The sequence below is a fragment of the Trachurus japonicus genome, chromosome 21, assembly GCF_045865225.1.
Source record: "Trachurus japonicus isolate A0001 chromosome 21, Traja_1.0".
NCBI lineage: Eukaryota > Metazoa > Chordata > Actinopteri > Carangiformes > Carangidae > Trachurus > Trachurus japonicus.
Genome location: NC_140927.1, coordinates 24,526,003 through 24,552,048, shown reverse-complemented (window position 1 = coordinate 24,552,048; position 26,046 = coordinate 24,526,003). Strand labels below are relative to the sequence as shown.

General features: G+C 43.8%; 1 protein-coding gene across 6 annotated transcripts; it reads left to right on the top strand.

The window, feature by feature from the left end:
• The first annotated feature begins 1,493 nt into the window (after nt 1-1,493).
• ankrd50l (ankyrin repeat domain 50-like) lies at nt 1,494-22,336 on the top strand. Of its 6 annotated transcripts, none has more exons than XM_085764938.1 (5): nt 1,647-1,858; nt 7,768-8,675; nt 16,037-16,260; nt 17,611-21,169; nt 21,463-22,336. In XM_085764938.1, exons 2-4 carry the CDS (start codon nt 8,191-8,193, stop codon nt 21,156-21,158), a joined length of 4,257 nt encoding a protein of 1,418 aa, XP_085621064.1. In that variant the 5' UTR covers nt 1,647-1,858; nt 7,768-8,190; the 3' UTR covers nt 21,159-21,169; nt 21,463-22,336. The 6 variants fall into 6 exon arrangements, with proteins under 6 accessions (XP_085621061.1, XP_085621064.1, XP_085621062.1 ...); XM_085764939.1 differs by lacking the exon at nt 1,647-1,858 and adding an exon at nt 7,451-7,660; XM_085764935.1 differs by lacking the exon at nt 21,463-22,336 and having other exon boundaries at nt 1,494-1,686; nt 17,611-21,381.
• Nucleotides 22,337-26,046: the final 3,710 nt, after the last annotated feature.

Below are 26,046 nucleotides of genomic sequence, written 5' to 3'. Positions count from 1 at the left end.
CCCTATTTTGTAGTTTGTTTGTTTTTTAATCAACAAGACTGATTGAGTAGATTTCACAAAAGATCAGAGTTTTTCTTTGTTGTCTTTCTGATGTGTTTGCACAAAGATGAGCTGCACTCAACACACTCAGCGTTTCATCACGCAAAAACATACTTTGATGACGAAATCTTCAGTGTCAAATATAAAAGTCATTATTCAAGAGGGAAAAGTTTTTCTCTCTTTTTTTTTGGTATTTATTGGTCTGTATGTCAGAATGTAGAGAATTGGCGAACAGGGTGAAAAGGTCATCTCTCATCTCACTGTGAGCTGCGTTGGGATCGTGGGACAGTTTAGGGCCCTGACAGGTTAAGCAGAGTTTTTACGAGGTTTAGACCAAACACATCATGTCCGTCGACCAGTAAACAGTGATCAGGACATCTCAGTAAAGACTGGATAGCTGTACATCCAATAAAGTGCTAACATTTCCCCTTATTGGTCAGCAGGTGTCATTATTTTATTATCCTGGAATAACCTTTTTAACATGGAGGCACAGTTGGTAGTTGTTGAGGTATAACTGAGACATATTCACACATTGACTTTGCCTTTTTGACCTCTTGGTTCTACAGAATCCCGTTGGATCTGATTGTACATTTACATTGGTTGTTCTGTCTCTAACATTGGATCTATGGAAACCAGTTAATTACCAAAAAAAAACCCTAAATGAATGAAAATTTTGGTCAGGGTAAGTTAAAGTTAAAGCAGAAGTAAGCGATCCGGCCGTTTTGGCTAACTTCTTGTCAGCCGATGGAGTTAGCAGCCCCCGCCCTCGTCATGGATCTATTGTTCCTCGTCCCTACGTCACCACATTCACGCGCATCCCTTGGCTGCACACACAGAGAGGACTGCCCCTTTATGCCGTTCTCTCTCCTCATTGGATAAAGGTTGTAGGATACAAGGAAGTATACAAGAAGTTTTCTCCTCGGCTCAGAGCAGAGCAGAGTGACTGACAGACCCGTGTTTCAGACCAAACACTCTATATAAGTGATTGCCGTCGGAAGATAGAACTATTTAAGACTTATATTAACACAAATATTCCGCTTACTTCTGCTTTAATTAAAAATACAATTTTGATATACTGTTCCATAATTTGGGCGTATAACCTTAAAATACTGCTAGATCAGGTAGACATCAAACAGCTAAATATGATTTTCTGAGTCCAAATCCAAAAAATACTATTCCCCAAACAATGGGAATTTTGTTGTTTGGGTGAAATTCATTAATCGTCAGTAAAATATTCGGATTTAATCTTGACATTACCATATTATCTCTTTATATCGACTTCTGTCTTATCAGTTTTACTTAGTAAATCAAAAGTTAACCTCTCTGTAGAATATCTTTGTGCTATTTAAATTTGTCATAACTTTGCTTTTTATGTATTTTTTGTGATCAATTCTGATCTGTTTTTCTGACATTAATTAACATCCATACCCACAGACTTAAGAGTAAAAACCAAACCCATGTCTGAACCTGCTGTCCGGTCTGACATGTGTGTGTGAAACCAGCCCTGCAGAGGCTGATGATCCTCCAGAGAGACTCAGTCCTCCAGTTTTTCTTCTCCACTCTGGAGGAAGCAGAAAGAACAGACTGAGAGGAAATACCAGCCTCTGAGAGATGCAGCTCTGCAGAGCAACTCCACCAGAAATAGCAGTAAGTTGACATTTGCTGTGCTGTTATGGTATAGAGGATTGTGGGAGAGGAGGATACACGTGATTAATTCCGGTGAAGTGGTGTGGTGTGTGCATGTGTGTGTGTGTGTGTGTGTGTGTGTGTGTTGGGAAGGAGTCGAGGAGGGAGACGGGAGGAGATGGAGCACGGTTAGGTAAGATCATCGCTGTTTCCCGCGGGGAAATAAAAGCGATTTGTGACTTATGAGTCTTTCTGGGAAACAAACTGGCAAAGTGTTTGAGCGGCGCTTTGTGTTTTTGTTTACAATGGCGTCGACCACCGCGCCTCATTAACGACTCCAGCCACTCACAACGCAGCAGCAGCAGCAGCGGCAGCAGCGGCAGCGGGTTGACGAGGGGAACATGCTCACATTGATGGTGGAGCAGCAGCAGACAGGTGGAGAGACGATCACCTGTAGATTCCTGCAGCGACACACAAATGAGACCGGAGAGAAACAGCTGATTGGCTGCAGTGATGCGTTCAAGTGTCATGTGGAAGCAGAAAAAAAGGACAAAGGATGATCTGCTCTTCACTCTATCTTGATTTTAAATGGTTTTAAACCTAAACATGCCATATAGACAAACCAATTTATCAAGCAATAGCTTTTATTTTTGTTCTCTTTGCACAAATGGCTTTTTGTGTAAGGAGAGTTTTCTGCAGTTTTACTAATCTAGACAACTAGCCTTCATCCTGTGCATTGTCTTTACTGGCTGCATGTTCTGTAGTGACACAGACAAAGTGAATTCTTCAAAGAAATAGTGTAGGCCTAGTTGTTTACTCTGAGTAACTTTTTGCATTTTTCTCTTGTTGATTCTTGACATTAGAGACGTTTCCCCATTTTTACAGCCTTCATGCTAAGCTAAACTAGTTGCTGTCTGGGGTGTGACCACAGGAGGCGCTGCTGCATGGTTGTTGAGTTTGTAGGCTAGGTGGTTGATATTGTTGTTATTCTGTCTTTTTAAAAGCAAAGTAGGTACCTGATGCAATTACTGCATATTTTTGTGTCACATCTCCCGGACCACATTATTCTAATGAGCTGCCTTTGACCTTTTATAGAGAGTTTGTTTTTTGTGTGCTTTTCAGTGATTCCAAATACTATTTGTTTGTTTAATCCATGGATAATTTTTGGCTTCTAAATGTGGCAAAAATATAAAAGAGATGTTTGATATGATTTCCAATAGCTCAAGGTGGCAGAGACCTGAAGATATTTAGATTACCATCATTAGGCTACTGGCGAAAACCCTAAAATCCATTGTGTAAACTGTTTTGCTCAAAAAAGGGACTAAAACACTTATTTAATCATCAAAGAATTTGCTAATGAATTTTGCTGCTGATTAATTATTTGTTTATTTTTTTGGCCATTTCTTTTCAATAGCCTATAGAATAGAGGCAGGAAGTGATTAGCATAGTTTAGCCTAAATAGGCTACTGAAAAGAGGAGGAACAGCTAGACATTAAATAATCTGGCACATAATTGCCTTTACAGTACAACAGTGAATTGTCGCTTTTATGTCTGTTTTAGTATAGCTATAAAACAAACAAATAATAATAAAAAAAGATATGACTTGCCAGTGAGCTGTGCTGTGCGGCATAACATTTGTCCGTGGTTTCAGTTTTTATTCTAAGATAAGCTAAGGGCTCACACTAAGAGTGCGGTCTCCTTGTTTAAACCGATTTTCTTGAAATGTCAAAACCCCTACAAAAGACTTTTAACTGAATGCAAAGTCTCTTGTTTCTACTGATGTCTCTGTATGACCTACAAGCTATTTCTAAATAGCGTAGTGTAACTCTTCGGGAGGCAGTGGTTGGGTTGGTCCCACCGGACGAAACAATTTACGACACTCAGACCAGAGGAGACGGCACACCTGACGAGGCTATAAATGAGCACTGAGTTGTTGCTACACTAGCCAGTAAAACCAGGCTCAGTTTCATCACTATATTTTCGTCATGGCTGACACTGGGGCAGGATCCGCAAAGAGAAACCTACCGCTTTTGCCCACAGGGGTCGCCAAAATCAACACAAAATGAAAGTTTTTTGTAGTTGCTTTAAACAATTTCTTCAAGTCACAGACTAACACATAAAGCTAAATGTGGCGATTGGTGTTAAGGGGAGTTAGATGGTGTAACTTCTTGATGAATAACAGTTTATCAGTTCATTCAGTGCCTTAATTGCAGTGTGTCTGCTGGTTGCCTAGCAGCATCATTTAGTGCATTTACAGCCAGGTTACAGTCAGTAAGTTGATTTCTTAAACATCATGTGGACGGCAAACCCTCTTGTGCCTTCCACAACTAGTCAATCAAATCAATTAATCAATCAATCAATCCATCAACGTGTCTCCATGTGTAGGCCATTTCTTGGCCATGTTTCCATGTTGCCGGGTTTGTTATAGACAGTTATATTCACTGTTTGCCTGACTGAGGCAGTGTTACTGTCACTACAAGGCGGTGAAATGAATGAGAGCACAGATTATGTGTGTAGCTACTCAAGATTAATTCAATCTGAAGTTGTGCTTCATTGTCAACTGACACAACGCAGCCTCTAGAAGCAGAAATAAGTTATTTTCCAACACCGAGTGTTTGATTGTTTGTCAAGTTCAGACACATTTGTGCTGTAACCGCGGGGCAGGGGAGAAATCTGACTGCTTCCTTGTCAAACAGTGACTGTATATACAGACAGTAGCTACATAAACTAAAGACCTGTTGTCTTATTTGCTTCACCTAATTTTTCCTTGTTTTTTATCTGGTTTCTTTTTGCGCATGTAAACACACACCCTAAAGAATAGACCTCAAGAGGTGCGGGTGTTGTGTTAATTAAATAAATTAGATGTATTTGATTTAACTTACTGCATAACTTAACTGCATAGTGCACTGCATTGTCAGTGAGGCACCATATAGACGCTGCTGCTGCTGCTGCTGGCTTTGGTTGCTGCTGCACCATTGTCTGTACAGGCTAAACGCCAGGTTTGGAGGGCTTTGTAAATACCACAAGCAATGACAAGAATGTAGACAACTTCAGTGCTTGGTGCCACTTCTCCTCATTACTGTCATCAGCGACTTGCCAAAACACACATCTCTTCATTCCCTGTTCATTTTCAGAATTCGGCACTTGTCAGCTGACAACGATGTAAGTGTATACAACGTGTGTCATCCCTCTCAAAGACGGTCTGAGTCTGAGCAGCAAAAAACCACAGACAGTAAAATGATGCACATGTCAAAAATGATCTCATCAGGAAATCAGCCGGCTGTTCTGACTCTGTATCCATCGGGCTGCCGTGCCGTGCCGTGTCGTGTAGATGTGCACGGCGTATCTGCTCTGTTCGGGAGTGTTAAATCACAATCTCAGTTATAATCTGACCAATTCGTTTTAGTGCAGCTGGTGGTTGATTAGTCATTGACTTCAAATAAAAGCGGAGCAGTGTGCACCCTCATCATCGTGTCAGCTTCGTCTCAGAAACTTCTCATTTGGATTCCTTTAAGGCTTTTATCAGATATTCATTTTCTCTCTATATAAATACTTATTATAAAAGTGTCAGACTTCAAGCACATTTTTACCCATGTGATTAACACAGTACAGTCATCACATCTACCTATAGATGTGTCATGTGATGTCGTGTGCACTGGGTAATTGAGAAAATACACTTTTACATAATATATGCATATGTATAGTGGGATCATGTGGACTAAAAGGTGATAGACTTTTGTGCATGGTGTGAAATGTGCGTTGCCTTAACATGCAGCACATACATTACACAGCTCAGGAGTGGAAAATGTGTTTGGTGGTGTAACGACTTGTCTAACCAATAAATGACATGATTAGTGGATGTCTTCATAAGGAATCTTTGCTTCACTACCCGTGAAGGGTTTTTTTTAGATTCACTGTTGGCAGCAGCTTTCTGAAGTTAGAGTTATATTTACCTTAGTTGACTTGTGCTATTTATCTTCAGTAACAGTTACAGTGTGATTAACTTTTCATTGAGTAGTACGAGAGAATTGTGCGGAGCACATAGTGCATGTAAACATCAAATTAAAGCACTGATAATTGGCTTTAAACAAAGTAGATGGGAAATGGAAAATGCTCGAAAGCAATTTAACTCACAGTATGTCTTAACAAAGCATGAAATTATGATTATATACAACATTTAATGTCTAAAAAAAAGTTGAAGATGATTCATTTGTCAATTTCTTATCCTCACTGATCAAAGTTCAAAGATACGTAATCTATATGTGACAATCTTAAAGGGATAGTTCAACATTTTGGCAAATTTACCTACTGCCATAAAGTCTTAGGGGTAGGTTCATTATCTTTAATTGTCGGTGCAAGCTGTTTTTAGACTGACAGGGCAGAGACACGAGCTGCGAACGGTACTTTCGCCTTTTCCTCATCAAACTCATCAAATACACAATCCAACAACTCCAAAATGCTCTCGTGGACAAGTTGTGACCTGCACATTAACCACGCTATGAAATAATCATGTGATTATGTAACATTACGACACATGAAGCAAATACTGGGAACTGCTTGCGCTTTTGAAATCACTCCGCCCAGCAGCCGTGTCTGGAATGTAGTTCCGGCTACGCATCTGCCTCGAAAACAACTCTGTCTCGTAAAGTTACATTATTATTTTATAGCGTGGTGAATGCGCAGGTCACAACTTCTCTACAAGAGCGTTTGGGAGTTGTTGGATTGTGTATTTGATGAATTTAATGTTGCATTAGCTGAACAGCTCGCATCTCTGCCCCGCGGATCTCAAAAGAACTTGCACCTACTCCTATGACTATAGGGATTATGACATAGGTGAATTTGGCAAAATGCTGAACTATCCCTTTAATTTTGGGAAACTATAACTACAAGTTGCTTGACACATTTTCATGATAAATGATCAAGTTACTAATCAAATACCAGTTTCAAATACGTCTTTCTTGATTGATTGATTGATTGATTAATTAACTCGTTGCTGAAGCTCACACGGGTTCAAGATTAGACAAAGACTGAAAAGTAATTTTCATCGAACTAAACTTAAACAACATGAAGCAGCTTTTTACTGGCCACACACAAGTGGGAGTTTATTGTGCAGATCTTAATGTTTATGGATCTGGGACTTCCCGTAATCAAATCCTTTGGTGTGAACGAAACAGCAATGGTTCATGAACATTGATCCCATGAGTGCACGGTGACTGGGTGTTGCGTATTATACGACTCCCCGCAACTCTCCACGTCAGTCACCGTTGGTTTCATTTTTGTTTTTTGGTGCATGACTTTAGAGTCCGCCTCCATGTTTGTTTTCCCCATAAAGTCACACACAGGGTTGACGAACTCCTCTACTCTCGTCTGAGTCTGAATCGTCTGGCTTGTGTCGATTTAGGATTAAAATATTCAGAATCGGTTAAATCTGTCGTCATGTCTCTGCTCCCCCGGCTGCTCAGATTTAAAAACCCTGCAGCAGTGTGCACCCAGCCTTACCTGGATAATTCACCTGAAGCCAAAGCTGGAGGTGTAGTATTGTCCTGTGACTGAACCTTGACCCCAGGTAACCCCTCCCACCTGTCAGCTGTGAAATAGCTCACAGCCACATGAGCCCTCCCTCTCTCTCTCTCTCTCGCTCTCTCTCTCCCCCTCTGTTCTCCTGGGCATGTCTTTACATGCCGAGTTACACCACGGGAGGGAGGAGACAAAGACAAAAACAAAAAAAAAAGAAAACAAGAAAAACCGGAGCGCATGAGAGAGAGAGAGAGAGAGAGCGACAGACAGACAGTGTGGTAGAAGGAGGTGTGAGGTATTAACAGAGGGTTGGGACAGGAGCTCAGGAGCGTGAGAAAGGAGAAGGGAGGATTTCATTGTGGAGCTGCAGTTCGATGGTACCGATGCTGAAAAAGTCGTAAGAGTGGACAGAGACTGAGAGGAAGGGAAGACTGGAGCTGTAATTGGGAGACGGAGGACGGCTCAGGCAGGGGAGGGGGTGAGAGACAGTGTCATTATATCTGTGAGAAACATGCTGTCACCTAACCCTCTTCATTCATTCCTTCTCTCTCTCTCCTTTTTTGCATTTCTTTTTTTCTTTGACAGAGCAGCTCCACGATCTCCAGGAGAAGCATAGTGATGATGATGGTGATGATGAAAGGTGGTAACCATGGATCCTCTTCCTCGCTTCTGGGTGTCAAACCCGGCAACAAGCTCAAGATCAAGACCAACGGAGGAGATGACGATGAGGCGAACCATTAGCTGACTTGACCTTCCTCCGACTTCCTCTTCCTCGCGGCGTTCCACCTGGAGATCTGCAGGGGAACGGGGACAGCAACTGATACTAATCACCTGATGCAACACTTACAGGAACTGCCGGTGTGATAAAATACCCAGGCGCTGGCTGCCCAGAGCTGTCACCAAACCAGAGTTGCTGTCGCCGTCGCCAGCAGCTGCAGCTCAGCCCTCAAAGTTACCTCGCAGGAGCATGGTGGGACGTGGGGTTCGGAGCAGCCGGTTGTCTCCTGGATGTCAAAAACAAACCACCAGGAGCAAATGAGCAGCAGCAGCGGATTTGGCAGCAGCAGCTCCAGCTCCAGCTGCAGCTCCAGCTCCAGCTTGCTCCGGGGCCGGCGTTTCTACTGCCGGGAATGGGCCCTGGACAAGCTGCGGCGCTGCCTGGACGCCCGATCCGTGCCGGGGCAACCGCCGGGGCTGCTGGTGACGGGGGGCTCGGGCGCTGGGAAGACGGCGCTGTGCACGGAGGCGGTGTGGCCCACCTCCAAGGCAGGTGCGGCGGCGGGACTGGCGCCACGCTGCCTGGCCTCCCACTTCTGCCACAGGGAGGACCAGAGGAGCACGGTGGCCTGGAGGTTCGTGCTGGGCCTGGTGGAGCAGCTGAGGGCCTCGCCGCTCCTCTCCCCCGGGTACAAAGACGTCCTCAACAGCCCGTCTGTGTCCTCCGCTCTGGAGCCTCACACCTGTCAGAGACACCCTGACGACACCTTCAAGAGGTTTGTATCATATTATTTCAAAATTTCCCTTTGAAAATTGAATTCTCAGTGTGAGGAAATTATTGCACTTTTTTTTTTTTAATGTGTGTCTGGGTTTGATCTAAAGAGGGGGAACTTTTTTTTTTTTTTTTTTTTTATTGAGCCAGACTGTAGAGAAGTTTCAAGGTTGTCAAATGAGAGGGGGCGGAAAGTTGCCGCAAGGTAACGAGCAATGGAGCCCATCCAGACGCTTGTTGGCATGTGTGTGCATGTTGGAGAGCGTGGCTCATTCCCAGCTCAACCCAGCAACATTCACTGTGTGTGTCTGCGTGCGTGTGTGTGTGTGTCACTCTGTAAAGGTTGATGCGACTGATGAAAGCAGGAGCAGTTGAACAAAATTACATGTGTCAGCAGGCAAAACAAAAAAAAAAGTGGTTTATCAGATTCAAACATGAACGAAAGCAACTTGGTGAAAAAAACCTGCAACACAAGTTTTGTTGAGTTTTGTTAAAGGTAAGTTTCAACATGTGGCTGTTACACACACATGAAGGGTTTTTATGTGACATTTCCCACAAGCATGGTGAAACATAGAGAGCGAATTTAAAAAGGATTCATTTAGCCTACAAATCATCAGGTTAAAACACAAAATTCATCATCAACATGGATCTGATGTCAGATCAACATGTGGTTGACAATACATCAGATTACATCACTGTAGATAGTTTCTTTAGTTAAGACAAGACAGATGTGTTTTAACCTGATGATCTGAACATGAATCCTATTAAAACTTCTCTCTCTGTATATCAACATGCTTGATTGAAACGTCATGCAAAACCCATCAAATGTGTAAGAACAAGAAAAGTTAGTTAGTATGTAGCACTTTCTACAGATACAAAGCACTTCGCAATTAAAATGAACCAATGAAAGAATTACATATAGGGCTGTCAACGTTAACGCTAAATATAAACTGTTAATGCTAATTCCTTTTAAAGCCACTGTTTTTTGACACACGATGAACACACACACGTTCTTTTATTTTGGCATCAACATATTTTTGCAGTGAGGCCTCATTACGGTACGTTTTGGACAAATGCGATGAATTGCGATTTACTACGGACACTTACTTTACTACGCGATTCATTGGAATTTTAATTGATTGACAGTCCTAATTAAAACCATAATACATCAAATAAAAGCAAAGATATTAATATCGGTCTGACAGTCTTCAGGGACCATTATTGGTTTTCTTTCATCTCAAGTAATTATAGCTTACTAATCAGGAAAACATCATCATGTTAAGTGATTAGATAAAATCTTACACAATTCCACCTTAGGTGAATAAGTGATGATAAAGACTGAAGATCTGCCTCAACATCAAACATCTGTGTACAAAATAAAAAACTTTCCCACCGTGAAAAGACAGAATGACAAGTGCGGTGGAGAAAAAAAGAGGTGTGAAGGCTTTAAAGCTGCTCCTCTTACTTCTTCTAAACAGAGGTGATTCTTTGCAGGTGTTTAGACTGTCAACAGACAAAAAGCAGCTCAGACACTGTAAATGTAAAAAAAAAACATGTGGTAAAGCAAAGCGAGAGGGAGAGAGAGGCCGGGGCAGTCACAGGAAAAAGATGGCAGCAGCCATTCTTCCTCGTCTTATATTTATTTCTCTTCTCATAATGCGGCCCATTCACGGCGCACACAATGGGCCTCCAGTGTGAATGAATGCAACAGTGTTATTTACGACACAACATCCTTTCAGAGAGAGGGTAAAAAGGAACAAAGAGGCAAAAACTGCCTCCAGTACCCCGGTGACCATCTCGGCACCAGTCAGCGAGGTCACTCTCCTCTCTGGGACTTTTTTTTTTTTTTTTTTTTTCCTTTTTCTTTTTTTCACTCGGCCCTGCTGTGTTTACTCAGCGATGAGTCTGAGCCCTTTTACACTCCCCCTGTGTTTGCTCTCCTCTGGTGTGAAGTACCGAACTGGATTCCACACTCCCCTCAGACTGGCTCGCGGCCAGCGGCTGTTTGTGTTTGGAGCCCTTGTGAGAGAAAGTGGCCGCGGGGCGAAAACGCTGCCATGTGAGAACGGCCGTCGACAAGCTGATGAAACACGGGAGGCTCGAGTCGGCCGCGGAGAGAGAGAGAGAGAGAGAGAGAAGCAGCTGCTCTGGATGTATGTGCAAGAAGCAGCTGGTGGCTCGGAGCAGTCACTCCTCAGTTGAACTTTGAAGTGCTGCTGCTGCTGCTGCTGCTCGCTCCACCTGGAAACTCCTGCAGTTTGACTGAAAGCTCAAGAAAACATTTCTGTGTGTGAACTGATGAGTCAGATACATTTCTGTTTGACACTTGTAGGTCAGTGTCATACATCTTAGTTTTACGATTAGGGAAAAAAAAAATCCCATCGTTCCTGTGTACTCTATTGTGCTCCAACCACAGACTGTAAATAAAGATCGACGTCGCCTGTGTGATGTCACTCGTAGGTTTCTGAAGCTCAGAGCGGGCTGCTTCCCTGCCGCCATCTTGGCAGCGCCTGACCCTGACATCACTTAAAGATTAACTACTGTATGCAGGATCTGTAGCTTAACCTTCCTCTTGTGTTAGGGTCACCACTGACCTGTTTTTAGGTTTTAAATGCATAGAAGTACCACATATTTGTGTATTGCATCAAGGCTTTTTGACTTTGCCAGGAACCTCTATTTAAACAAAATAAAACCTTTTTTTTCCACAAACTTCTAAAACGGTCTGGTTAAAATTATGACATTTGTGGTGTTAGGGACAGTTTCGGCTTGGTTAACACGATAAGAATAATAATGAGAGTTAAAACTGAAATCATACGTGCAAAACCAACCTTTTCATGGACCAGGAAGCCTAACGATGTAACCAAGAGAAGAAAAACAAATTGGATGAAAAAAAAATGGGTCAAAACTGACCCCAACACAAGGGATGGTAGCAGAAAGCTAACACAAGACGAAGGTTAACGATGCTAAATTTTTACCTTAATTAAACAGATTTGGAGTAATTGGGATGGTTTAATAAATGGCTTAACTAGTTAGGTGAATGGAGGCTCTCTGCCTTCAACGTGTGTCACTTATTGCATCTCATGGCTGAAAACCAACCTTCCAACCAAGATCAGTGCCGCTGCCCCGGTGTCCCAGCTCTCGTCTCTGCGGCACCACGACACAAACGCACCCCGTAACCCGTATTTCTTGACAGATTAAACTACACAAATGTACACGTCATACAGTAACATCGTTAATGATATATAACGTTATGTATCGCGCTATTGATTGATTTCTCGCTGGCTTCATTGTAAACAAATGCACATTGGCAGGAGGAGGGTTAGCAAAACAGCGGAAAACAAACTGGTGAATCAAACTGGTGGTAAACTGGTGCATCGCTCACGTTGGATGTCTTTCTTGAAAGCTAATTCATTTGCGAGCTCAGTAACTACACTAAGCCTACCCTGATACTTTCTAATTGATGCTAGTTTATATATACACAACATAGTAATGCTAATTTCACCCCAATTAAAAAAAACCCCAGAAGCATAGACTTCCTCATGTTCTGCTAGTCAATTAACATTATTAATCTGCCTGTATTTGCATTAATTGTTGTGGAGAGATCATGTGTAGTGACTCACATTACCTGAGGTCACACCTAGCAGACTGTGATGGCTCCACCTGCATGACTTTCATCTGTAATAAAATGTAAATAGATGACTCATGAAAATTCACCCCCAGCACAGTTGTATTCATTCTCAAGCTCCTGTGGTTTCTGCTTGTTATAAAAACACAGAGAGAAGTCAACATCTCATGCTCATGCTGGCTAACTAGACACCGAAGCATAATAATGTCATAAACAAGTGCTAACAGAACAAACACAAGTATTTTGTACAGTAATGTGATTGAGTCATTTAGTTGAAACACTAGGAGGAAGACATAAAACATGCTGCTTTTTAGATGACACATCAGGTTAAGTCAGTCAAACAATCCACTTTATTAATATGCTCATATCATGCAGTGTATTTATACTTACACTGTTTAAACAGATGGTTTGATTGATGGCTCACAGTGAGCAGATGGAGGAAACGGTAGTGTGTAATGGTCGGCTGTGTTTGGATTCATGCTAACAGTTGACCTCCTTTGGTCCAGTTTGCTTTGGAGCGAGACAGACAACAGGACTAGAGTTACACCACGCTCTCCTTCCTGCCCACTCCAGATCTGGAGCTCGGTCTGGGGTCAGTTAGAGAGCATCACCTGAGGCCTTGAGAGCCAGTGAAGCGATCCAAGTAATTTGACCGTAGAGAGGCAGCCTTCCAATGATTGCCCAGTCCAGTTAAAGCTGAGGGTCAAAGATCACACGCGCGCACTCAGCCTTGTGTGAGATAAATGAAGCAGCGATAAAAGGTTCGTTACACTTCCTCTTTTGGCTTCTGCTGTAATCAGATGACTTAATCACACAGAGGTATGATAAGCTTGTTTAAACCCAGCTGTCACTTAGTACCTTTTAATTGCCGGATACGCTCAATGATGATGTACTTCTGTGTAGTTTAGGTAAAGAGAGAATGATGATGATTCACTTCTACATTAAGGCTTGGTCTGTAAATAAAAGATAAAGATGTGATGTGAAACCTTGACTTCAGACACTCTGTAGGTGTGATCAGCACCTCTCCTTATCTGTGTTGTTTTGTCTGTCTTATACACAAAGTTACGGTTCAGCAACATTTTCAAGCAATCTTTCTCTCTGTTAATGTAATATTTTGGGGTTTTACACAGCTGGTTATGTCTTCTCGGGTTCTGGGAACGTGTGATCTGACTAACTTTTTTTTTTTTTAATGAAAGATTAATTGAAAAAGAAATGCAGAATTTGACCATGAAAATAAGTGTTCACTGCAGCCCTTAATTAGATTTTTTTTTTTTTAAGGTGATTACTGGAAGTTTTTTTTTTTCTTTTTAATACCTTTCTCAAAAGATTTACATTATACAAGACTAACTCTAAGAAGATGTTCTAGTTCACAGTGAAAATGCATCATATTTAGTGAGTCACAGTAATGTTTAGGTTGTTATCTGCTAACGGATGTGTCATGAGTTGAGATATATACAGATGTGGGCGGTTTATCACCTCTGCTGAATAGTTTTCTGAACCCTGAACTAATGCAGATGTTGTAACTACAGTAATAACTGATGCAGCATCAACTGACACTGATGGTGAAACTGTCTGTAGAGCGAGTTTATTCCTTCATGGACGAGGTGCTGAACATGGTGGATGTAGTAATGAGCAGCACAATGCAGATTAGTTCGATGCATCATTACCAAAGTCTAATCACTGTGAATGACTAATTCCTGCTCCGTTGCGCGTTTGCTGGTCCTGAGGCTGATATTTTTGCTCTTGACCTCAACACATTCAGTTAATGAGTCTGCTGCTTATTTAGCCCCACAGGCCCCATGTTTGCTTGATTTGCCAAGCTCCTGCATCATCAGCCAGTGAGTGTAGTGAAAATTTCACGCATTTCTGCCGTAACGCCTCTGTTTGCAGCTTGGATGACCTCTCACCAGTGTTTTATAAACAGTTTCCTGTTTCCTTCCTGGTGGAAGCCTGTTCTACTTTCACAGCGTTGGAAACACTCTCTGTTTGCTGCCACTGTTGATCATTTTGAAGCTGAGAAGATGCAGATTTTCTTTCTCTTTTTTCTTCTTTTTTTTTGTTTTTTTTAGCTGTTTAAATCTGTCTTGGAGAAAAGCTGTTTGACAAAAGGTGACTGGACCTTCTGGTCATTCTTAAACACAGACATTAACACTAATAACAGCACACACACACACACACACACACACACACACACACACACACATACACACACACACACACACACTTGAGTTAAGCCTCTGTGTTCTCCATTTATAACAGACTGCTGTCACAGGTTAATCACTGTTTGTCACCTTCAAAATAAGAGCCTTTAGGCATCTGCAGCACAGAATTAAACCAGACTTATAGATATATTCATTAACCTCAACTCTCTGGTTATTTGATGTGATTTATTTATTTATTTTTTACAATAAAGAGATGAAGCACAGGTTTCTATAGTTACTAGGACCACTATGCAGCTAATGTAACATCTTGAGTTGTTGTTTTTTTGTCTTTGTCTCAGGCTTATTTTTTTTACTGCAGGCACAGTAGCCATCTGGAGCATGAACTTTGTTCTTAAATGCCCCTGGTTTCTCTCATACAACTTTCACTTTCATGATTAAGTTTTCATCCTCCTGCAGCAGCAGCAGCAGCTCTGTGCCTCCTCGTGTTGACTGCACAGCTTCCTTCTCCTCACATAAACCTGCCTCAGGTCTTAAGTCTAGATGCTGGAATAAGACATCATCGCTATCGCTGTCTGTATTGTATATTATTTTAAAATGCTTTAAGGTCTGTGAATTGTTGCTGAAACAACAACAACGGCAGAATATTTAATGGTGCATTACATGAAAACTTTAAGCTCTAAAGCTTTAATGTTCGAGTGAGGAGGTTTTTTATGGGTCAGGAAGTGAATTTAGTCTGTGGATGAACCTTAGCAGAGATGAGGAATGTGTGTGTGTTTAAATATCAGCCTGTGTGTGTGTGTGTGCGTGCTCAGGGCGGAGCAGGAAATATCAAAGGTTCCTTTTACCTGAGTCACCTTCAGATCACAGCGGCAGGGTGTGGGTGCTGCTGACTGTGCTCTTTTAAAGACTCTTACACTGTAGTTTGCCCAATTGTTTTACTGTTTTACAATGTGTTGCAGGGTTTAAAGTAACTCGCAGACTAATCCTACAGTAGCTGTTTCTCAGAGTTAGAGGTTGAATGTAAATGCTGCCTCAGTTGTTCTGAGTTTATATTTCTAAACTGAAGCAGACAGAAGGATTTTGCTTCACCATTAAAGTTTGTCTAATTTTCGTGTTCTGACAGTTTTAAGGAATTTGTTTTATCTCGATCTTGATTAAATTCCTTTTGAGCAAACACATCAAGTCATTTTTGTTTTTGTTTTTTAACTGACTGTGAATCTAAAAAGCCGGAGAGCTGAGGTGAGATTGTTTGTTTCTGAAATGTGTGAAATGGAAAAACAAAAGAAGGAAAAAATAACTCAACAGTGAATTCTTGTGATGAATCTAGAATTGCCTCAAGTCATTGTCAGATCAAAATAGCTGCCTGCATATCGATGCCAGTGATTTCACTGAGTGTCACTGCTTTAATATGCAGAGGAAGGTTTGACCTACTGTGTTTATCTGTGATGTAATTACACTGCAGTGCATAATATGAAAGAAAAACGCTCATGCTGTTAACTTCCGACTCCCTCGTCCGCCCACGACTTCTGCAGCTTTTCACACTTCCGTCTCTCCTCTTTGTGTGTCTGTCTCTCTCAGAGCAGTGTTGGGACCCCTGTTAGACCTTCCTCCTCCTGCCCAGACTCTGATGCTGCTGGTGGACTCCCTGGACGTGGGGCACGGGCCGGGGCCGGGGGCAGGAGGTGGGAAGAGAGGCTCCATCGCAGAGCTCCTGGCTGCCAACCAGCACCTGCTGCCTGGCTGGCTGCTGCTGGTCTGCTCCGTCCGCCGCAGCAACAAGACTGTGTGCAAGATGTTCTCAGGTAACAGATGAAAAAGAAAGAGAGTCACCCTGTCAGTGTGTTTCTAAATGAGATCATGAATTTAAAGCTTTTATGAGGCTGGAAATTGTAAAATGCAGACAGGGAGGGAGATTCATTTGTTGAATACTCACTGACATGTTTATAAAAAATCCTCATCTTAAAGTCTTAATATTTCTATATTTTTAGCTTCTGTGTTAATTTGCAACCCAGTAGAAGTCACTTAGCAACCCCTGACATCCTTTTTATTAATCAAGCATGTAGCGCCAGGTTGTCCTCCCCTCAATATACCTCCGAGTTTTGATTCTCTTTCTGTAATGATAAAGTCATTATTGCCAGCGACCGTAGCATTATACCATTAACAATGCATCCAGTGGCTGAGCAAGTGCTGAATAAGAAATAAAAGAATCTGCTGTGTCTTGGCTTCAGTTTTGATCTTGTGTGCAGACTCACTGAGTCTGAATTTGAAGTGGCCCTAATAAGACAGGGAACCTCAGCCAAGATTTTTTTTATGTAACTATAACAGAAGGGATCTTTTTTGACTATAGCTCTTGTTTTAAGTTTGGCACTGACTTGCTCTGGTTGTATGCTCCAGCTTCATTTTACTAACAAATTACAACTGAAGGAGGGAGGTGTTGTTTTATAACGGTGGAACCTGATCATCAACTTATACACTGCAATGGTAATAATTGGTTTCATAAGCAATACATTTCTTGATTTGACAATGAAATGTCAGAAAGTCTTCAACTGTCTCAAATTCCTGCATTGGAGAAGCTGCAACTCGCAAATGTTTGGAACTGTTGCTTAAAAAATGACCAAAACGATTATTAGAGTTGATAAATAACCAACATCTTGAATAATCAATTGGCCAAGATATTGTTTTAGCTCTATAGTATACTCTGTCAGGAAGATTGTGCCGATAGACAATGCAAACATCAACACAATATAATTTTTGGTAACTTATTATTTGTAATCCTAAACATATAAACTGTACATACAGGTCCATGCATGCAGTGTAACTGTATATGACCAAAAATAACCGTTTAACAAGCAGGCACACACCTGTCACAGACAGAGAGAACATGTCATCTAATCTATACATATCTACAGTACACCTGTAGGCAGCACAGTACATCTATGTTTACATCTTTCTATAGAAAGAAAAAATGCTCGGTGGTACAGGTCAGTAGGTACGGGAGGTGACGGCTGGGTGGTTCATCTACATCCATTGATCTTACTTTGTGTTTTAGTTATTCACACTGTGATTAGAAAACCAAAGTACCATAATGTGAACTGATAAAGCCGTCAGCTGCCAGTAAAAACAAACCTGCTCTGCCTGTTTCTGTGTCGTAGGTTTTCGTAAGCTCTGTCTGGATGATCTGCGGAAGCCCTCTCCGGTCCATGACGTGCAGCAGTACATCCTCTGCCGGTTGGATGAAGACCCGTCGCTTCGCCGGCAGCTCACCCCCGACACGGCCGACATGCTGAATCTGCTGCACATCAAGAGCGGCGGCTGCTTTCTCTTCCTGGAGCGCGTGCTGGACGGCGTGGCGGCCGCGCTGGTGGGTCTGCGGGAGATCCGGGACATCCCCGGGACCCTCAACGGCCTCTACCTGTGGCTGTGTCAAAGACTGTTCCCCCGCGGGCTCTTCACGTACATCAGGCCTCTGCTCAACGTGCTGCTGGCCGCTCCGAGGCCCCTCACGCCTCAGCAGCTCTTCACCGCAGTCTGGACTCACGACACCTCGCTGAGCCTCCAGGACTTTCAGAACAAGCTGCGAACCCTCTCTCCGCTCCTCATCGACGGCCCCGGAGGCACCAGGCTACTCTTTCATGCCAGCTTTGCAGAGTGGCTGACGGACGTTAAATACTGCACCCAGAAGTACCTGTGTAGCAGGACGGAGGGTCACAGCATGCTCGCCATGGCTTTGACTCTGCAAGGGCCGAACCTGGACATTGAGGACACTTGCCAGCTAGCCACACATTTAGTTTGCTCCGGCCACCATAGAGATAACCCTTCATTGCTGGCGCTGTGGATGCTGTGGGCAGATGTGCCTGCTGTTGCCCCCAGTGGCGGCCGTGCCCTCACCACATCCTTGAGTCAACCTCCTGTCCTGGTCAGTCAGGAAGTCCTCCAGCTGTTAACGAGGACGGGGCTCGTCTCTGCAGCCTGTTTCTCAGACGAAGCCCCGACGAGTGTTGGAGTGCATTGTGTAGGTGAAGAGGGAACTCACGCGCGGCCGTCTTTCGAGAGGGAGGTGTCCGTGAAGAAGCTGCTAGACAGCGGGGTGTCTGTGAACCAGCTGCGTTCAGCAGATGGACAGACCTTGCTCGCTGCCGCGGCTCACGACGGCTCCGCAAACGTAGTCCAACTTCTCCTGACGCACGGCTCCGATCCGCTGATCAGCGACCATCAGGGTCAAACGCCGCTGACGCTGGCCTCCAGGCAGGGCCACGTCAAAGTGCTGTCTGTGCTGCTGGACTGGGCCAAGGTCCAGGAGCCGGAAACCGCAGCACAGATGATGGAGCACGTCGACAGCGAGGGCTGGACGGCGCTGCGCTCTGCGGCCTGGGGCGGACACAGCGAGGCCGTTCGGCTCTTGCTGGATGCGGGAGCGGATGTGGACGGATGCGACGGCGAGGGCCGGACTGCCCTCAGAGCGGCCGCGTGGGGCGGTCACGACGAAATAGTTCTGACCCTGCTGGACTACGGGGCGCGGGTGGACAAAGCCGACAGCAAGGGACGCACGCCGCTCATCGCCGCTGCCTATATGGGACATCAGGAGGCGGTGGAGATACTGCTGGACCACGATGCAGAGGTGAACCTGGCTGATGGAGACGGGCGCTCCGCTCTGTCAGTCACCGCCCTCTGCGTCCCGACAGCAGCCGGGGTCAAAGGTTACGGCGAGGTAGCGAGTCTGTTACTGGACCGCGGCGCCGATCCGGGACACAGGGACCATGATGGCATGACGCCGCTGCTTCTCGCAGCCTATGAAGGTCATGAAGAAGTAATTGAGCTTCTCCTGGAAGCCGGTGCAGATGTGGACGAGACCGCCGGCCCCGATGGCAACGTCACGGCTGCTGCGGCCGTCACTGCCCTGCTGGCGGCCGCAGCGATGGGCCACATGAAGACGGTGTCTCGCCTGCTCTTCTGGGGAGCGGCCGTGGACGCCATCGATTGCGAAGGCAGGACGGCGCTCTGCCTGGCAGCGGCGAGAGGCAGCACCGAGGTCGTCCGCGCCCTGCTGGACCGAGGACTGGACGAGAACCACAAGGACGACCTCGGCTGGACCCCGCTGCACGCCGCTGCTTGTGAAGGCCACCGGGCGGTTTGCGCCGCTCTGACAGAACGAGGGAGCATGGCACGCGTCGGCGAGATGGACATTGAAGGACGCACCCCTCTCATACTGGCCGCCCAGGAAGGTCACTGGAGCACGGTCAGGCTGTTGTTGGACAGACGTTCTCCCATTGACCACCGGGCCTACGACGGACACTCCGCGCTGAGCGCCAGCCTCCTGGAGGGACACGCCGAGGTGGCAGAGCTGCTCATGAGGCGAGGCGCTGATACCGATGTCCGGGACGCAGAGGGAAGACCTCTGCTCTACCTGCTGGTGTTGGAGGCCCGCCTCGAGATGGCTACTCTGCTAATAGAGAAAGGGGGTGTCCCGTTAGAGTCCCGGGACTCTGAGGGCCGTACAGCGCTGCACGTGGCCTCCTGGCAGGGATGCGTGGAGATGGTCGACCTGCTCTTGAAGCACGGGGCGAACCCCAATGCACAGGACTCAGAGGGGAGACCACCAATGCACTCAGTGGCGTGGACGGGACATGCTGAAGTAGGACATCGTCTCCTAGAGGCCAGCGGGGTCAAAATAGACCTCGCTTGCCACCAGGGGGCGACGGCTCTGAGCATCGCTGCCCAGGTGGGACACGCCAACATCGTTGCGATGCTTCTGGAAAGACGCGCAAACCCCGATCACATGGATAAATACGGCCGCAGCCCGGTCAAAGTGGCCGGGAAACACAGGCACTTCAACATCGTCAGGCTCCTGGAGAGTTACGGAGCCAAGCCATACCTCGGCTCGCTGCCTAACTCCAGCGTCGTCTCCCCTGTAAAAGTCAACAGGACGCGCCCCTCGGATATCTCAGACATTAACGGAGGTGAAGTCGCCGCTGCCACCTCCTCCTCTTCGATATCTTCTCCCGGCTCCACCGCAGAACGCTTCCACTCCATGCAGAGCTCCCAGACCTCATCCACCTGCCACTCACTGGCCACGGTGCAGACGGTGCCGGCCGACAGTCTCAGCTTCATCCAGCAGATCCAGCAACACTCACTGCCCCGAAGCCGTAGCCGTCCCTCCACCCTCCCTCCGCCGGGGAGCAGCCTCCATGGAAGCGTCCAGCGCCATCCCAAAGGCAGCCCCCCTCCCACTGTTTGCACAGTCACCGCGATGGTGCACAACTGTGAACTGCCTCAGAAAGGCTTTTCACCTGGACTCGAATGTCACGAGAAAATGAGCCAACAAAATTCACACTTAATAAAAGCAGACAGGACTAATTACGCTGGTGGTAAATGGCACTCGGTCATGGCTTCCCTCGGGATAATGCCGGGGCAAGACGGTCCTACGGTTGGTGCTAAAACCAGAGAGAGCCCTCCTCTGGGTTACCCATACAGACTGCAGAGTCCACTTCAAGGAGAAGCTTGGGATTCTCCACCCCAGAAAAACTTTTTGTCACCTGCTTGCTACAGTTTCACCCCAGTCCCACACTGCAGTGCCTTGCCAGAGGACGTTACGGTTGCAATGACAACCACAGACCCGCAGCTTAATTTGAAACAGGCCATCAAACTGCAGTTTGAGGGTCCCACCAGTGCAGCCTTATATAAGAGAGAGACACCCCTGTGACCGGTGCTCAAGTAAGACACTGAAGTAAAACCTTGCTCCGCTCTTTTTTAGAAACGCTTTTCTCTTCTGAAATGATCAGCTCATTGAGTAGTCATTGTAGTCATGAAGAGTAAATTGAAAATGCCAAATACTGACTGGTTCCAGCATCTCAAATTAAATGTGACATCTGCTCTTTGTTCTTAGCTCTTTGTTTTATATCATTTTAATTAATGTACTGGGCTTCAGTTTTTAGAGGAAAAAAGACAATTGACAGATTCACCGGTTCCCTGAAATCTCTATTTTAATGACAGCTTCTTTGTTTTAGGTGGAGTCGGACATTTTTACAGTTCAAGGAGAAGGAGCTTTTCACCATGTACAGTACAAAGACTTTCTGGGTTCAGATGTGAGAGGAAGTTATGTCATTCCCCCTCCCCTCCTCCCACCGCCCCCACCCCCACTTTAGAAAGAGGAAGGACAAACTGAATGACATCAAAGCTTCCCACCTTTCTGATGCCTGTCTTGTGTGTTGAGCTGGGCTCTCACAGACAAGATCATACAAATTCATTTAATAATTGTTCATTTTCAACTTGGAACAGTTTTCCATTGTTCTCTGTTCTTAGCTCCACAAAAAAGGTTTTCATTATTTACTTTATTTGGCCCTATAGGACTGAGATTTGAGTCATAAGTAGGTTAACAAGACTGTGTCAGCAGCTCCACAGTGAACACTCAGTATTATGGAGCACAAGTGTTTAGGTTGGGATATGTCTTAAATTATTTTTTGCTCGTAAAGACCCCTTTTTGAAACAGTAAACAACATTGTTTAAGAGCTTTAAGCCTGTGGCCTTGATGTTTATTGAGGCCTTTTATATTTACAGCGCCCCCCCATAGGTCTATTGCTGACAACCAAACCAACTGTTTGCATAAAAGCAAGCCTACCAAAGCCTGACCCAGTATGAGGTTTATGATACAAACTATAAAGGACGGCCAAGTTTACTGAACCAGCTTGGCTCGTTCTGTGTGCGTCTGTGGAAAAGCAGCAAGGAACATCAGAATTGGACCATTAAAAAAACTGAGGGTGGATGTGGGAGGGACGCGTGTTATTCCAAACTTGTATGTGGCCTAAAGAAATGTCTTGTTCTTTATCATTTTATTTTTCATCTGATTCATATTTAAGTACATTCATTGAATAAATTGGCAAAACTTTTGCCATAAAATTGTCCAACACTGCTCTTGTCTGTTTATTTATGTGGTTAGATTCAATGCACCGATGCGTCTACAACTAAATGTCAGGGATATCTTCTGATGTGGAAGCATCATGCAGAGATGAAAGTCAAGCAAAACCTCTGATTGTGGCCACCTGGGACTAGAGAACCAGGCACTTTAGTCTGTTTTGAAAGAGAAGAAAGGAAGACTGCACAGAGATCCGATTGTGATTTGTTCTCCATTTTTGTGATGTGTTGTATCTGTAAAGCCTTTAGGTATTTGGGCCTTGGGAATTACATTTCTAAACTGCATTTACCATGTGCATTTGGATAAAAACAAACAGAGGCACATTATAGATTGCCAATGCTAAACATCTGCTTAGATGAATAAAGGAATGAGAGTTTGATTCCATTATTCAATGGACCTAAGGCAGCAGAGCTATTATTCCTCCATATTTGATGTTTTTGACCTTCTTGTACCTCAGAGACATACCTAATATGAATCTACTGCAAAATTGATGATGTACAAGAGTTTATACAGTCAGATGCACATAGCACATAACCTAATAACTCAGCTGGGTCAAAGCAGGTTAGACCTCTCCTGTCACCTCCTACTCTCTGTGATGAGTTGTTTAGTGTTTAAGTACAAAGAGCTAAGCCTTCTCTATTTATAGCCTCTAGCTATGCTCCGTACCACTTGTAATTCAATGCATTTACTCATAGAGTTTCTTTCATCTGTTTTTTTGGAGCCATGTTTCTGCGATCCTTATTCAAAGCTAAATGCGAAGCAGCTACTAAATAAATGGGCAGTAAAATTTGAATAGCTCATCACCCTGACTTACATTTATTTTGTTAATATTCTCCATCAGTACTAAGCAATTGGTTCATGTTAGCTGTTGTCAAGTGCCAATTTTTTTCTCTATCCAGTGTTGCACTACAAGCCCATTAAGCTAAGAATATGGATACAGTACAAACCTCCGCACGCACGAATATCCAATTTTTTGGGGAGGACTGGCAAAACAACAATTCTATGAGAAAGCTAAATGTACTGGAACAAAGATAAGACAGATGTGTGGGACTCTGGCTTTCAATACCGAAGCACACAATGATGTTTTGCCACTGACATACATTTCTGTTTGCGTTGTCAGACAAAATCCTCTAATAAGCATTCGCAGAGACTGAGACTGAATGTTGCTGTGTGTTAAACTGAATTCTTGACCATGTCTGTGAAGATTGGCAGACAAAAAAACAGCTTTTCCCTCTCCAATCATTTGAAGTACAGTTTGAAAAGCTTGTTTTTTTGTTTTTTTTGCAGTGGAAAATGTCAGCTATGTGGCAGGATGTGCAAGATGTTCTTTCAAATCATACACATTGTCAGTGAGTTGTTCTCTGCATCCGGAAGAGTGTACTTTATTTAGTGCCATAGTTAGCACCGTCTCTAGCAAAGAGATCACTCTAACTTTAAATCACTGAACATTGTAGTAACACTATACCTAAGTTCCTCATGGTATGGATTCCACAAAATGTTGGAAACTTCCCTTTGTATCATATAACATCTGCAGGTTTGCATGCTTCCACCATGTCCCAAAGCTGCTCTGTTGAATTGTTCATGAAACAAGTTTGACAACTTCTGCTTTGTGGCATAGATTATGCATTACCCTGCAGGAAGTAGCCATTAGAAAATGGTAAATTGTGGCCATTAAGTGATGCACATGGTCGGCAACAGTCCTCAGACATGCTGTGGAATTCACACTGTGATTGATCGGCATTAATGGACTAAACTGAGCCAAGAAAACCTTCCCTACAGCAGCACACCGACAGCACAGACCTCCGCTGTTGACACAAGGCCGGTCGGGTCATTTGATTCATGCTCTTGATGCCAAATCCGAACCCCAACCATCTGGACCATGGAAATCTAGACTAATTGAGCCTGGCAACTTTGTTTTTTCCAGTTATTGAGTGTGTATCTGCAGGATGTCATGCATTGTTACGGGCACAACCAACTGATTACACAGAATACGTGTTCCTAATAAAGCAGTAGATGAGTGTATGTTTGTATGCACAAGCAAGTCATGCTCTTGCTGTCATTGAAAGGCACACACCATGTTTTTAACATAGGGTAAGACAAGAACAAAAGCAAACTTGTTCTGGAAATGTGTTGTGTTTGTGAAAAGGGTCACATGCTGTGCTTTGTAGACAGCATCCAAAGGTAAACACCAGGTGCAGCAGACACAGTTAAATATACATAGTAAGGGCAACATATGAAAATCTGGGAACTAAATCCTTACCAAGAAATTTCTTCACAGTTGTCTTTAGGAACATGCGTAGTATGACGTCTTAAAATGTTGAAATTCAACTCCTGTGGGAAACCCCCTAAAAAACTACTCAAAGTTGGGGTACCCGTAACTGGATTTTTGAACATTCCGAAATGTTAAATTTGGCCTTAAGTAACTTCTGAGGGGTCAAACTAGGGGTTTTTCATGATTCTGAGTTGATTGCAAACATTAGTTTTACACCCAAAACACTCCTTGGTGGAGAAAAAAACAGCCACACCCACTTTTCTTGTTCATCGGAACCCCCATCACCACCACCAATAGAATGCTGGTGCAGGGAAGTTCCATAGTGCAGTTTCAGCCGACGCGACCCGGCTCAGGCTGCAGCGGCAGCACCATTCATCCTATTAACCATTTTTCTACCATTGCAATGAGTCTGGAAACATTATTTTAAGACGGAAAAACTCCGCAATGTTACTTTAATGCAAATTCAATCATGAATTCTTTGGCCTTACCACTGCAACTTTTCTGCAAATTCGCTATCATAGACCGCTGTGGCTACTAGCTGTGGCTTGCTGTTTTCAGCTGTGGCCACAGTGTTTCCATTACGTTTTTTTGCATGTCTGTGTTTTTATTACTAGTTATTGGTTTCATATAACATTAAGTTGTATGCGGATCGGGAGCGAGAGAGAAGGAAAGACATCAGGTGCACACCAGATTTCACATACCAGTAAAAACTGAAACATAGCCTACACACAGACACACACTTCTCACTATTGGGTACATGTAGCTACATTAAAATGTTGCTTTCTTCTACTTTTTATTCATTGCCATGGTAAATCGGCCTAAGTATTGTTTAGTGGTAGTTGTAGTTGGTTAGCATTAAAAGTGAGGAATTTTGGAGTTAGCTAGTGCTAGACATGTTGAAGCCATATACAACCTTAGATCATTGACAGACACTTTTTACACCTTATGTGAGAGCATAAGAACTTGAAATATGTCATGTCATTGCGTTGATAACATGCATAAGAAACTTAAAAATTGTGGTAACACTTTATCTGATGCCTATCTCTATAATGCATTATTGTCATACTTATAATGGGTTATAATAATAAAAGTTATAATGCAGTTATAGCACTGTATAACTATGGTTATAAACACTCATAAATGATTATAATGCTTTATAACAATAATCATAACACACTATAAAGCATTTTATCTTGTCTTATAAGGTCAGGTATTAATATATTATAACTATTAGGAACTCACTGACAATGCCCACATTGATAATGCATTAAAATATAGTTATAATGCGTTACAATTGGCTTATAGACGTGTATAACTATCATAATAAACACTCATAAATTACCATAAGGCTTTATAACAATAAGCATAACATATTATAGACCATTATAACTCTATTGTAATACTTGA

Excerpts from the sequence above, each read along its gene's own strand:
- ankrd50l (XM_085764938.1), top strand. The coding sequence starts at position 8,191 with ATGTCAAAAACAAACCACCAGGAGCAAATGAGCAGCAGCAGCGGATTT. Across the intron at positions 8,676-16,036 it reads CCTGACGACACCTTCAAGAG|AGCAGTGTTGGGACCCCTGT; the intron begins GTTTGTATCATA and ends TGTCTCTCTCAG. Across the intron at positions 16,261-17,610 it reads TGTGTGCAAGATGTTCTCAG|GTTTTCGTAAGCTCTGTCTG; the intron begins GTAACAGATGAA and ends TCTGTGTCGTAG.